General features: G+C 41.1%; 1 protein-coding gene across 2 annotated transcripts in view; it reads right to left on the reverse strand.

The window, feature by feature from the left end:
• SOX5 (SRY-box 5) overlaps positions 1-12,629 on the reverse strand; it is a 404,814-nt gene that overhangs the window by 350,637 nt on the left and 41,548 nt on the right. The window contains exon 2 of one of the 2 annotated variants that reach the window (XM_025214719.1): positions 9,291-9,522. In XM_025214719.1, the coding sequence (XP_025070504.1) occupies positions 9,291-9,522 (232 nt within the window). The remainder of the gene's footprint in view (positions 1-9,290; positions 9,523-12,629) is intronic. The other variant, XM_025214720.1, reaches the window with a different exon arrangement.

A 12,629-nucleotide genomic window follows, 5' to 3' on the forward strand; every position in this document is an offset into this window, starting at 1 on the left:
CTAGAGGAGGGCCACTCGCATGGTCAAGGGGCAGCAGGGCAGGCCCTATGAAGAGGCCTGAACCTATTCAGCCTCCACAAGAGAAGGGTGAGAGGGGATATGATGGCCGTTTACAAACTCATCGGGCAGGGACCAGCGGAAATTGGGGGAGGTTCTGTTCCCCCAGGCACCACCCGGGGTTACTAGGAATAACAGCGACAAATTGTTAGAGAGAAGGTTCAGGCTAGATATCAGGAGACATTACTTTACAGTTAGGACTGCCAGGCTCTGGAGCTCCAGGCTCCCAAGTGACGTAGTACTCTCTCCTACCTTGGGGGTCTTCAAGAGGAGGCTGGACAGATATTTGGCTGGGGTGATATGATCCCGGCACCCGTTCCTGCCTGGGGCAGGGGGTCAGACCTGATGATCTGTTTAGGTCCCTTCTGACCCTAAGTACTATGATACTATGATGAGAGTGTGGACTACTGCTTTTTCAGGAAAGTTGCATCTCTGAAGTAGTACACTTATTATTCAAAGGCCTTTATTACTCAATAGGGGACTACAAATTTTAAACTAATTACTCTCTGCTTAATTTTTCACCTGTTGAAATGAAATAGGTGTGTACTAATATTTACACGAGAAGTTTAAACTAAGATATTTCTAGTATGAGGTCCCGGAACCAGTCCCTAGGTATTTACACAGCAGCAAACAATAGACACAATGTGGTTCCCAGCTCTTCTATAAAACAAAAGTGTTTACTTTTCAGGTGATTATTTTCTGCTTAACTGAATTCAAATGGATCCATTAAAAAAAAAAAGCGACTGTTACACACTAAGGTACTCCTCAACTACCACCTGCCACTTCCACCCCAGCACACATGCATCACCAGCTTTGTGGCCCATGAAAAGCGAAGCCACTTCTCACCGTGAAATTCTGCGAACCTATAAATGTATGTCTATATGAATGCATATATGTATATAGATATATGTATGTGTGGGGGGGTGTGTGTGTATGTAGAAAGGTATACATATGTGTGTATAGGAATGTAAGTAAATTTCTAGCTTTTCTGATTGAAAGTTATAGTTACAAGCTGTTAATGGTGCTAAGCCCCACATAATAGGGAGTTATTGTCCCCTAAAAACAGACTAGGACTAGTCTTTTTGAAGCTTCACCAAACCATAGCCATAAGTTCCCGAATTGAAGGAATTTGCAGCTGTGAAAATGAAAATGGTTCCAGTAGTGGGTCACCTCAGACTTCTACAGCATTTCTGCCCATTAGCCTGATTATTTTAGTTTGAACAATATACCTACTATATGATTAATTTGGCCACAGGCCACTTTAATGACAGCTAACAGAGTAAGAGAAAACATGGGCTAGTAGACTAAGCACAAAAAAGCAAGAAAATCCTGTGTGCCACCAACATACCACTATATCCCTCTGTGACCTTAGTCTCTGCCCTAGTTTCCTCATCTGAAGAAGGAAGATATTTTATCTGGTTTACCTACCTCCTCTCAGAGGTGTTGTGACAATTAATTAGCTTACATTTGTAAAGCGTTGTGCAAATGCTATAAATAACACTTATAGGAACCAACGGAGCAGCCAGCGAAATGCAATTTATAACAACGAGGACAGACAGGTGCTAGTACTTAAATGCAACCACCTCTGTGTCCTGCAGATACCAGATGCATCAAAGCTTTCCCCAACCCTCTTGCTATTAGCCCCACTGGATTAAATGGAATTGTTTAGGATCAGGGCAGAGTGCTTTACTTTGTAACTTCTCCAGATGCTCGATGGGCCCTAACTGATTCGTCTTCACTTGTCCCCATTTTCTGACAGCCCTGGGCGTAATTCTCTGAAACAATGCAAGTATAAAGACTGAAAAGATCAGACTCAGATACAAGCCTGGAATTATATCTATGGAAACAGCTTTCATGTGCTACTTGTCATGACATTTATAATGCAATGTTTGTAACAATGTAATTTCATCATATGATAAATATCAATTTACCATAAAAAGGAGGAGGGAAAAAAACCACAAGCAAATGCAAACTTATCACCATTTTTTGCTTTAATTGAACTGGCCTTGTTCAGAGAAGCCTTTCTAGCTCTTACAGAAACAAAGGGTTATAGCTTAAACTGTGAAATTGTATGTGTGTGTGTGTGTAATTATGGTGCTTACTAACAATTTCATACCGCCACATCGCACATATGGCTTCCAAGCTAGCTTTATCTGAATCTTTGTGAATCTATTCTCCATGCTATTAAACTGAGCACATTCCACATCGTTCAAAAGTAATTACACTTTTGTCTAGAGTGTAGGAGACTGCTCTGTCCAAACAATGAAATTCTCATTATTAGAGCTGGCACAATGACTACACTGGTGTTCACAACACTGTGTATTATACTATCACAAAAACTTATCCTAAAGCCTGATGAAAAAAGGTACACTGGAAATTTAAAATTTTCTGAAACCAATATTTTTTTTAAATCATTCTTTAGCTCAGTGTAATTAGTCCTATTTGGACTTTTTAAGAAAGCTGTATGCCGGCATCTTTTAATCCTCCCCACAACTTCTGTGCAGCAGCTCAAGTGCTCTGGTTACAAATTACTTTGTCCCAGAATATTCAAGATATACATATGAACACTGAACTGCTGGCAAAGTGTGGGTCAAAACAATAATAAAGAAAAAATACAAGCGTGAAGTTGCTGATTCCCTTATTTTGGGGAAACAGAAGAGTAGGAGAAAACAATGTGCAGATTATCATCATCATTAGGGCAGTGTAAAATTTCACCAAGTTTCGACGCGTTTCGAGCTTGAAACAGAGAAATCTAAATGAAACAAAAAGCATCAAAACAGCTTTGAAAAAAAATGGGGGCACTCAAAACGTTTTGAAAGTTTTGAAATGTTTTGACTTTTGAAATAGCCCAGTGGTGGGAGGCAGGGGAGAGCCAGGGCTGCGCTCTGAGTGGCTCTCCAGCCCCATATAGTTCAGTCCAGCAGGGAGCGCAGCCCTGGCTCTCCCTGCCTCCCACCACCAGGCTGCTCTTCGATTGGCTCTGCAGCCCCATGGAGCTCAGCCTAGCAGCTCAGCCCGGGTCTGTAGTCCAGCTCCTGCCGCCAGGCTGAGCTCCATGGAGCCCAGCACTGGATGCAGGCTGCACCCAGTGCCAGTCCCAGGTGACAGCAGCAACCTCCTGTCACCCAGCACAGATCTGGGAGCCCGCACCCCCGAGAGGAGTCCGGCACAGCCCCGCAGCCCTCCCAGGGGTGCAGGCTCCCAGATCTGTGCCTGAATAACAGGAGTCTGCACTGCCTGGGACCAGCAGCAGCATCAGTCTTCCCCGGCGCTGGGTGCGGGCTGCGCCCAGCACTGGCCCCAGGCAGCAGCGGCAGCCTCCTGTCATTTGGTGCAGATCCTGGTGTCCACACCCCTGGGAGGAGTCCGGCACAGCCCTGCAGCCCTCTCAGGGGTGTGAGCCCCTGGAACTGCGCACCAGATGACAGGAGACTGACGCTGCCAGCAAGTGTCACGATTTTTGCTTTGAACAGTTTGAGGTGCAGTTTCCAAGAAACCTCTGCACCTATCTCCTTGAAACTTGACAGGCTTCATGCCCTCAGAAAGGACTATCATCCCTGTAAATTTCATCCAAATCAGCCAACAAATGACAATGTTTTAGGCATTTTCATGATTCCCCATTATAGCCTATGGGCAAAAAGGCGAAACACGTCAAAACAGAAACAGTGTCAAGAAAACGAAACAGAACAGTGCTTCAAAATTAAACGAAATGATGAAATGAAACACGGTCCCTTTAAAATGGTGAAATTGATGTTGAAATTAAACGATAGTGTTTCGGACAGCAAAGCTCCTCAAACTGCTTTCTTTATTATGCATTAACACTCAAATGCAGAACGCTACACATGTTCAAAAACACACAGTAACATTTTAACAAATTTATGTCAAAATTGAAGATGAATATTAAATCCAACTGAAACTTCAGGGAGAACATAGGCTGACAAGTGTCGCTACCCAAAGTGGAACAGGACAAAGACAATGGTGCAAGCAACCTTGGCTAGATGGCAGGTAGGAGTCTGGCCCCCAGCTGGCTGGGCTGATTGGGCACAATTTAGACCCACGTTCAGCATCCACACATGCATTTAATTGCAGTAAATGACCCCAGAGTAAGATAGTACTGTCTGCCATTAAGGGCACATGTAGAAGCAGCCACTGTTTATTTTACTTTATATCTCATCTAGATTTTGATGGCATTCCATCATCACAAAAGAGTCACCACGTTATGGAGAATGACCATCTACAGTGCCATATCAGCTACTGTGCCACACTGTTTGTTAGAAAGACTGCTTGCATTACACTGGTGTCAGAGATGGTTAGCTGTGTTAGTCTAAAGTCAGGTAGAAGGCACGGCAGGGCAGCACCTAAAAGACTAACAGGTTCAGAAAGGCAAGAGGATTTGTAAGCAGCAACCTACATTGCCAGACACTGGTGCCATTAATACTCTTGGAAGATGGCTAAAGGGTACTTTCTATGGCATAGCATCTGATGGAATGAGCTCTTGCTCACAAAAAACTTATGAATCTCTGACTCAGTTACTCTATAAGGTGCATCTCTAACCTTGCCTTCTGCCTGATTTCAGGCTAACATGGCGAATTCCCTCTTTCTACGTATGTTTTAAGTCCATATAAAGCAGATCAATTATTTTTCAGTCCTCCTTCTCCCTCAATGTCCTCTCCCACTCCAAAGTCCCCCCCTCTGCTAAAAAACCTGGGGCTCAGAGGCCAATGGCTAAATATTACAGGGCACCACTGTTAGAGTAATCCAAAACACAACACAGCAATTTTTGCTGTAAACTTGTAGCAAATTTCAACTGAGGCTACCTCCTGGCCTGTTATACAAAGGAATGTCCCCTACACCAGCGGTTCCCAAACTCTGACAGATTGTGCACAACCAATTTAAAACAAAACAATCTTAAGTACCACCAGCAAATTTTTCAGTTTAACCTTAAGTATCATCAGCATATTTTTGTCATATTAAGTAATTATAATCAATCTGTTAATGCGTGCCACTGACAGGTTGTCTGCATAGCACTGGAGGTACATATACCACAGATTGGGAACCGTTCCTCGACACATGTGAGGGCTAACAGTTTGTCTCTAGTCTTTTGATAGGATAGTTTCTACCCTAACCAATTTCCAAGTTACCCCGGGTGAGTTTTCCTGTTTAGCACTGTAAAATGATTGCTTCTTTAATAACTCATTTCTTATAATTTTTGTTTGCAGTGACTGATTGGAGAAAAAAAAAATTTTTTTTCAGGCCACCAAGTTTTTGAACATTGTTTTGATGCCTGCTCATCTTACTTTGACTCAGATAAAGATGCCCAGCACCTAGAACAATAGAAAGCTATAGAACCTAGGTTAAGACCTGTTATATGCCTTGCCAGTGCTGGTTTGTTTGTGCCTTACAGTGTACTGCAGATATCTGTGAATGTGAATCCTTTTAAGACCATCCTACAGCTAAAAAACCAAGAAACTTAGGATTACTTGCAGAATCATTTGGTCAACATAATATAGCTAATGAGTTATTAAGAAGACCTAGGCTGCTGCAGTTCTGCCAATACAAGCACTGAACTACTCTTTGTATGTGTCTGGGTGCATGTACACAACATACACACATGCACGCGCATACAATGTGTGAGCGTGCGCGCGCGCGCGCACACACACACACACACACACTGGGCTTTACTTTCAAGAGACAATACCATCTTGTACAAGGACAGTTAAACCAGTGAAAAAATGACTGCTTTAATGCTGCCAAGGTGAGTATACTCCTCGGGCATGAATCAAGCAAGTGCTGATCACTCAAATTAAAGCAACCTAGAAGTTATAAAAGCTCTATGCTTATTCTTTATCCCAAGGATATATATATAAACACATGAGAGGAAGGGGAAATGCATGTAATTTTCTCATTTTCACTGATCACTTCCTCCCTTTTCAAAATACACAGACTAAATCCTCTTTTACCTATCTGTAAAGTTATTTTCTCAAGACACTCTTCATTCCAGGAGGCACTTTATAGTGATATTGCATGTACCACAGAAACTAGCACTATTTCCATGTATATAACAAGGCAAAAAAACCCTGCATCAACACAATCACCCCCTGAAAAAATGAAAAAAAATCACCAAATGCAGACACTATCACTACAGTGCCAAAGAGCTGAAGGGTCTAAAATGTTCAATATATTGTACTGACAGCAGATACAATACACTGTTTTGGTACTTCCTGTGTTGTGTAGGAAGTCACACTAAATGACCATCTGTAACCTTCAGGTCTTAAAACTTATGTATAAATAAAAATACAGATTAGTCAGTCAAACTAGAATTAAATGTATAAATGGTTCAGCAATGTAAAATACACATGCTGAGCTTCACAGAAAACAAGGGATATTTATTTACATGGGGCTGGGTCTTGCACCAATGAAATCAGTGAAGTTTTGCCATTGACTTCAATCATTATATCTTAATATTTAAGTCTACAGCTATAAGGTATTGACAGATATAACAATTGTTGGACATCAAAGAATATCAATATAAACTGTACACTGCAGCTGTTATGCCTGCACGGCCACATCCAGATGAGTGCAACCATGCCGTATGTGGCACCGCAAACACATCTGTGGCACCACATACTGCACACACAGATGTCTTCTACACTACAAGAGAGCACTACCCATGTGTGCACTGCTCTGCTTTTTTTTTTTTTCACGTGGCTTTTTTTGACCCCTGGATATCCCCCCTGAATAAACAAAGGCCCTGGTCCAGGGGGGAAGAGAACCTCCCCCATCCTCCCATACCCCATACAGTCCTTGCTAACCTCCCTGATCCTGCCAAACTTTGCTGGAAGCCAACAAACCCCAAGCAGACCCTGCCTGCTCCCATTATCCTGCCAAACCGTGCCAGACCCTACCAACCCCTCCTATGGATATGACTCCCCAATGCTCCCACAGACCCTGACTGATCTCCGATCCCCCTCGTGGATACCACTAGTCCTCCTTCCCCCCCACCCCCTCCTGCAGATGCTGCTTGCACCCCTGATTCCCCCCAAACCTCCCTGCTAGCCTCCCCATCCCTGTTTACCTTAGATCAGGTTACCATTTTTACCTTGATCTAACCTCCCTGAATATCTGTACGTCCCCTTAGGGTCAACATTAGGGCAATGCTAATTTGTATTGCTACAGAATCATGCCGAGGTAGTAGATGGATTGTAACAGTTAATGTGTTCCCAAGCAGCAGCTCTCTCCCCTTTGTAAAACAGTTAAAAGGTACGTCTGTGCATACCATTATTACATTCAATAATGTGCTTATACAAAGGCTATATGCTGAACAAGACTAAAAACCCGTACTAATATCCAAAAGACAGATAAAAAAGGTTCTCAGACCTGATCAAAATACAGCATAGATCGTATAACAATTTATACTCATATTTCATTTATTTTAATTGCACATTAGTGAATGACATCTGCACAGCATGCATGGTAGAGGATCTGAAGCAAAAAAGTTAAAGAGAAATAAAAGTACCCCCTCAGTAATTTTCCTTATGAGGGTCTTTCTTCATTTTTAAATTGTAAGACAGCAAAATCAAATTTAATAATTCAACCTTTATTCATTATAGTGTAAACTTATGTATTAGAGTATCTTGGGCAAAGGGAGAAAGGACAGAGATGAGTAAGTTATTGTGTCTAGGAAAGCAGCATCAGGGAATACTCTAACTTTGTCCAATAACTTAATTTTCTAAGGGTTTTTAATATAGAGCTTGTTACAAATGTGTAATGAGCTGTAAGGGCTTAAAGAACATCGAGGATTTGTTGCAGGCTTTTGTAACAATAAACTGTCACTTATTTTAGCATTCATTTTCAAAATCTTCAACCATGGTCCAGTGCTTATCTATATTTAAAGTGAGTTTATGACTGAATTCAACCTTTCCCGAAGCTATGAACTAACACACATATCTATGCATTTTAGGAATTTTTATCCTTGCAGTATGGAGTGCTTCCAGTGTACCTCCATCTTAAATTTCAGTCTTTCTACTTCTGCTCACCTCCTGTTTTTCTATCTTTATAAAAATGTGGTACTATATTATGTAGTATGATATGGGCCAAATTACATATTCTTACAACAGTGATTCTGCAGCATGTGTGTAGAACGTGACACTGGGTTTCGTGGTAACTAAGATGAATTAGACCGAAGTGCATGAGATGGTTTGATGATGTGTATAAATGGGAATTTGAATGAAGACAACATAATTATTTTGATTTGAATCCAGGTCTTGTGGACCCTACAAAATAAGTAAAATCACAAATAAATAACTATGGGGTATAAGAACATCAGTGTGTCACACTAACTTCTAAAATCAGCAGAATGCAAAGCTAAGTCTCTCTGCCTTTCATGTGCCTAGGTAAGTGGCTCTTAAGCCGGGTGCCATGACACAGAGATGCTGTGGCCAGCATGCCTCCCTTCCAGGAAGAGCATGGAGGTCTGGACTTGAAAGTAGCTGCCATGGGAGGAGGTGCTCCTGCCTGTATTAGATTTATCTTCACCCCCTCCTGTCTCCTGTTGCAGCCACATCCTGGTCTGGCCCCACACAGAAACAAGAGACATAGGTATTTTCACTTGGCCTAGTACAGAGACAGTGCCGGTGCTGCAGAATCCTTAAAAGGCCGGGATGCTCCTGCCTGCATTATGCTCATCCAGGTTACCATTTATTAAGTTATCTGCACCATCTCCTGCTGCAGCTGCTTTTTGATCTGGCCCTACATGCACGTCCTGGAAAATGCAGTGCCACTAAATTCAGTAAAGTTATGGCAATGTGCCATTAGCCTAAAAAAGCTGAGAACCACTCGTCTAGATGCTACATACATCTCAGATCATAGGTGATATGCCAAATGCTAGCCCAAATACTGCTATCACTTACAGTTCTTTGAATCTATTTACTATTAAGCAAAAAGTTACCTTTTAGATTTATACTAACATAACTAGAAGTAGATTGTAGCATCCTAACTGTATCTAGACAAAATAAGGTGATGGAAGTGCAGTATGTTCCTTAACTGAATGATTTATCTTTGAAAGTGGGGGGTAGAAATCAGCATAGTAAGGTCATGGTTTTCACATTATTGTAATATGTTCTGTATGTGCAACTATGAACTATATAGTGTATAAAGGACAGGTCTGGATGCCAAGCTATTGTAGACGCAGTCAAAGAATGGGTGTAAGCACAATAGACCATGAGTGAACCTACCATTGTGTTGTGCTGAGAAGTGGGAGTCCTATGGCCACAATTCTCTTGACTCAGCAGAGAAACTGGCTGAAATTCCTCAGAGCGAGGCTTGTTGGGAAAACTCACATGCAAGGGAAGGTGAAAGGCTGGGAGCCCGTCACTCTCCTCTTCTTCCACTTTCTGTCTGCTTGTCACCATGGCTACCTCTCCATCTGCTTCCCCATACGGAGAGGCTGGTCGCTTGGAAGACATCCTGGAAGGAACAAAAGAGGAGAAAATAATGAAACCTCCAAATAAATCCTTAATGCCGTCATTGTGTGGTTAGGGGCCATTGTAACAGAAATGCCTTTTTTGTGCTGGCAGAGAGCAGGAAACCATCCAAATACCGCTGCAAAGCATACACAATTGGGAACAATGGCCAAGCAGGTAGCAACAGAACAGTGCTTGTTTGTTGTGAGAATAATACACTAATATAGCACTCTTGTATTCTGGCTCCTTAAACATGAAAATTCACCTAAGAACATCACATAATGAAATGCAATTCCTTTAAAAAAATACCCATCCAGCTATATATTTTCCAAGAGCTTATAGAAGATGGAATGCCTCCCAATGCAAACTACTGTCAACTTAGCTGTTAAGATCTATTTATTTTTAACAATATCCAAGAAAGCAAAATAAAATAAAAAGCTTGCGGTCAACCTAAATTTTCTGACTTTTAAAACTCATTATCAACATGAAAGATTAAAGATGTTATCGTACTGGTGGGAGAATTTTGTAAGGTTTAGTCTACTCTATAAAGTTCTGCCAATATAGCTATAGCAGCTAAGAGTGTGAAAAGATGTCACCCCTGGCTGACACAGTTCAGTTAGCAACCTGGTGTCTCTCCTCCATGCTCACTAAGTCTGGAAGCTACTGTGTTAATAGAAGAGAACTTCTTTTGGAAAAGCATTTGTCATTGAGGAGGTCCTTTAGCAAGGCCTCTAGAAGAATGCCTTCTGCCTTCATTTACCACATAGCCATTAAACAGTTGTGCTGGTTTAGTTCTGCTGGCAAAGCAGTGGCGGCAGCAGTCCTGTATCAGAAACAAGCCCTAAGATTCACACAGATGGAAAGGAATCTAAAATTCACATGCTTATACAACTATCTCAAATGCTTGACTCTATGAACACTGGAGTCTAAAGCTTGCATGAAGACTTTATGAAGATGTCCAGTCTTTTCAATTTCTAATTAGATCCAAAATAAAGAAAGAACAACACATGTACAACACATGCACAGAAAAGGCATAGAAAAGCATTTTCATTCAACATTTGGACCCACTTCCAACAATTTCAGAGATTAACAAAACAGTTCAGTTAACTTTCACATTTCTGTGCATCTGTTGTGTATATGCCAAAAAACCCATATACAATGATAAAAACTAGTTTTCATTCAAACCAGAGAAAATAAAACATCTCTCAAGATAGTCTGATTCCATCGAATTTTCAGCAGTCTTTATAACAGAGAGTTCTGAAGAGAGAACAGAAGTGTCCAAATGTTAGGGATTTATCCAGACAAGGTTCTTTGGGTCATTCTTATATCTTTTATTAGACCAACTCAAATAGTTGGGAAAATTCTTCCCTGCAAGCTTTTAGACACAAACACCCTTCGTCAGGCTGAGGAAGCATCTGCAGTTGGTGTGTGCTCTTCCTGGATGGAACGAATAGTATTTACCCACTAGGGATTTACCCAAACGTTCTGAAATTTGCCATAACTAATCATTCCTCAGGAAAAGAAAGGCATGTGTTACAAAATGGAATTGTGATATAATAAAAGACGTTTGTAATAAGGAATGGAGTCTAAAGTAAAAAAAAAATAGTAACTTTAAAGCAATACTAAACTTATTCAGTCACAACATAATCATGACAAGAAGAGAAAAGAAGAGAAATGAAGCAATATTTCTAAGACCAAAAAACAATACATAATGGAAAATGGGTATTCATGAAATAGGAAAGTGAACTCTATTGTAAATAAAAGTTGTAAGGGGAAGCTGAAGTGAGCAGAGCAACACAGCTCCTCCTCAAAAATCTAGCATTTCTGATTCTAATTACCCCTATTTTGATTTTCCACTTCACAGTTAAAGAGCTCTGTTTCAAAAGCCCAGCAGCCTCTTGAACCATGTGTGGGGCTGCTGTGATGTGGAGCATGTCCATACGATTTGGCATATTGAGCACGAAATGGTTCTTAGTGGCAGTCAACTGGGTCTGAAAACAAACAGTGACTTTAAACAGCCCTTTGTTGGGACTTATTTTGTTTCTAATGATCTCATTTTGAGTGCTGCTGCCTGAGCCAATTTAGATTATATTAAGAAAAGTCAGACCAAAAAATCCCCCACCAAAACCCACACTCAGTTGCATACCTCCAGTTTTTCTGAACATCACCTAATGTCTATATGTAGAGAAACAATCTGTATTTTCTGTGACTGTTTGACTTAGTCCAACAGATTAGCACTTTATACATCCTACCTAAATTCTGTTTTCTAGACTCTCCCACCTACATGCCTGCGGAGAAACATACGCACATAAACAGAGTTCATCAGATACACTTGCTGGCATCTTGTATTAGGTGTGATTCCTCAGGATTCTACAGCCATGTGTGAAGCGGTGGGGTCCTCATCATGCTGCTGCAGAATCCACATCACTCCCCACTGATTTTTATCTGAGCTACTCATATTCTGCAAGGAATAAAGTGAACGAGCAATTGAAGTGTCTGGCTAATGATCCAGAGACATGAATTTAAACTTCGGTCCAGACTCCTGTTGGAGCCCCCACCCCTGGGGAACTCATATGTAAATGGATACCTGGTCATTTGGGCTAGGGAATTAAAGGCAATCAGAAGTGATGTTAGCCACCTTGTTTCTTTGTGTGCTGTTGGATACAGAAATTAACATGCTTTAAATGTGCTTATTCAGTGTACAGCTACTTCAGTGTATTGTAAGCTTAGGATAGACATGTAAGCTTGTATGATTTTTCCTTCAGTAGAAGAACCACATATCTATGGTTTAAGTTATTTTAAAGAGACTTGAGCTGTCTCCATTTTTGGTTACCCAACCTGATATTTAAAAGACTTGATCTTTAGAAAGTTTCCTTCTCTGAAAACTAGGCCTTTCAACTAAATTTGGGCATCCAAAAACTGAGGCATGAAAAGTCATTAGTCATTTAGTCATCCTGCATTTTCATGTATCCCATGGGATACATCTCTTGAGACCACTGGAAATACTGTAAACTACTGACCATGATGCACATGGTTAGTATTATCCACAGTTAAAACCTTTTACCTACAATGAGGACCTCTAATGCACATTCTGCACCCAAGTTGTTGAAC

This window comes from Alligator sinensis, unplaced genomic scaffold (assembly GCF_000455745.1).
Source record: "Alligator sinensis unplaced genomic scaffold, ASM45574v1 scaffold1024_1, whole genome shotgun sequence".
Taxonomy (NCBI): domain Eukaryota; kingdom Metazoa; phylum Chordata; order Crocodylia; family Alligatoridae; genus Alligator; species Alligator sinensis.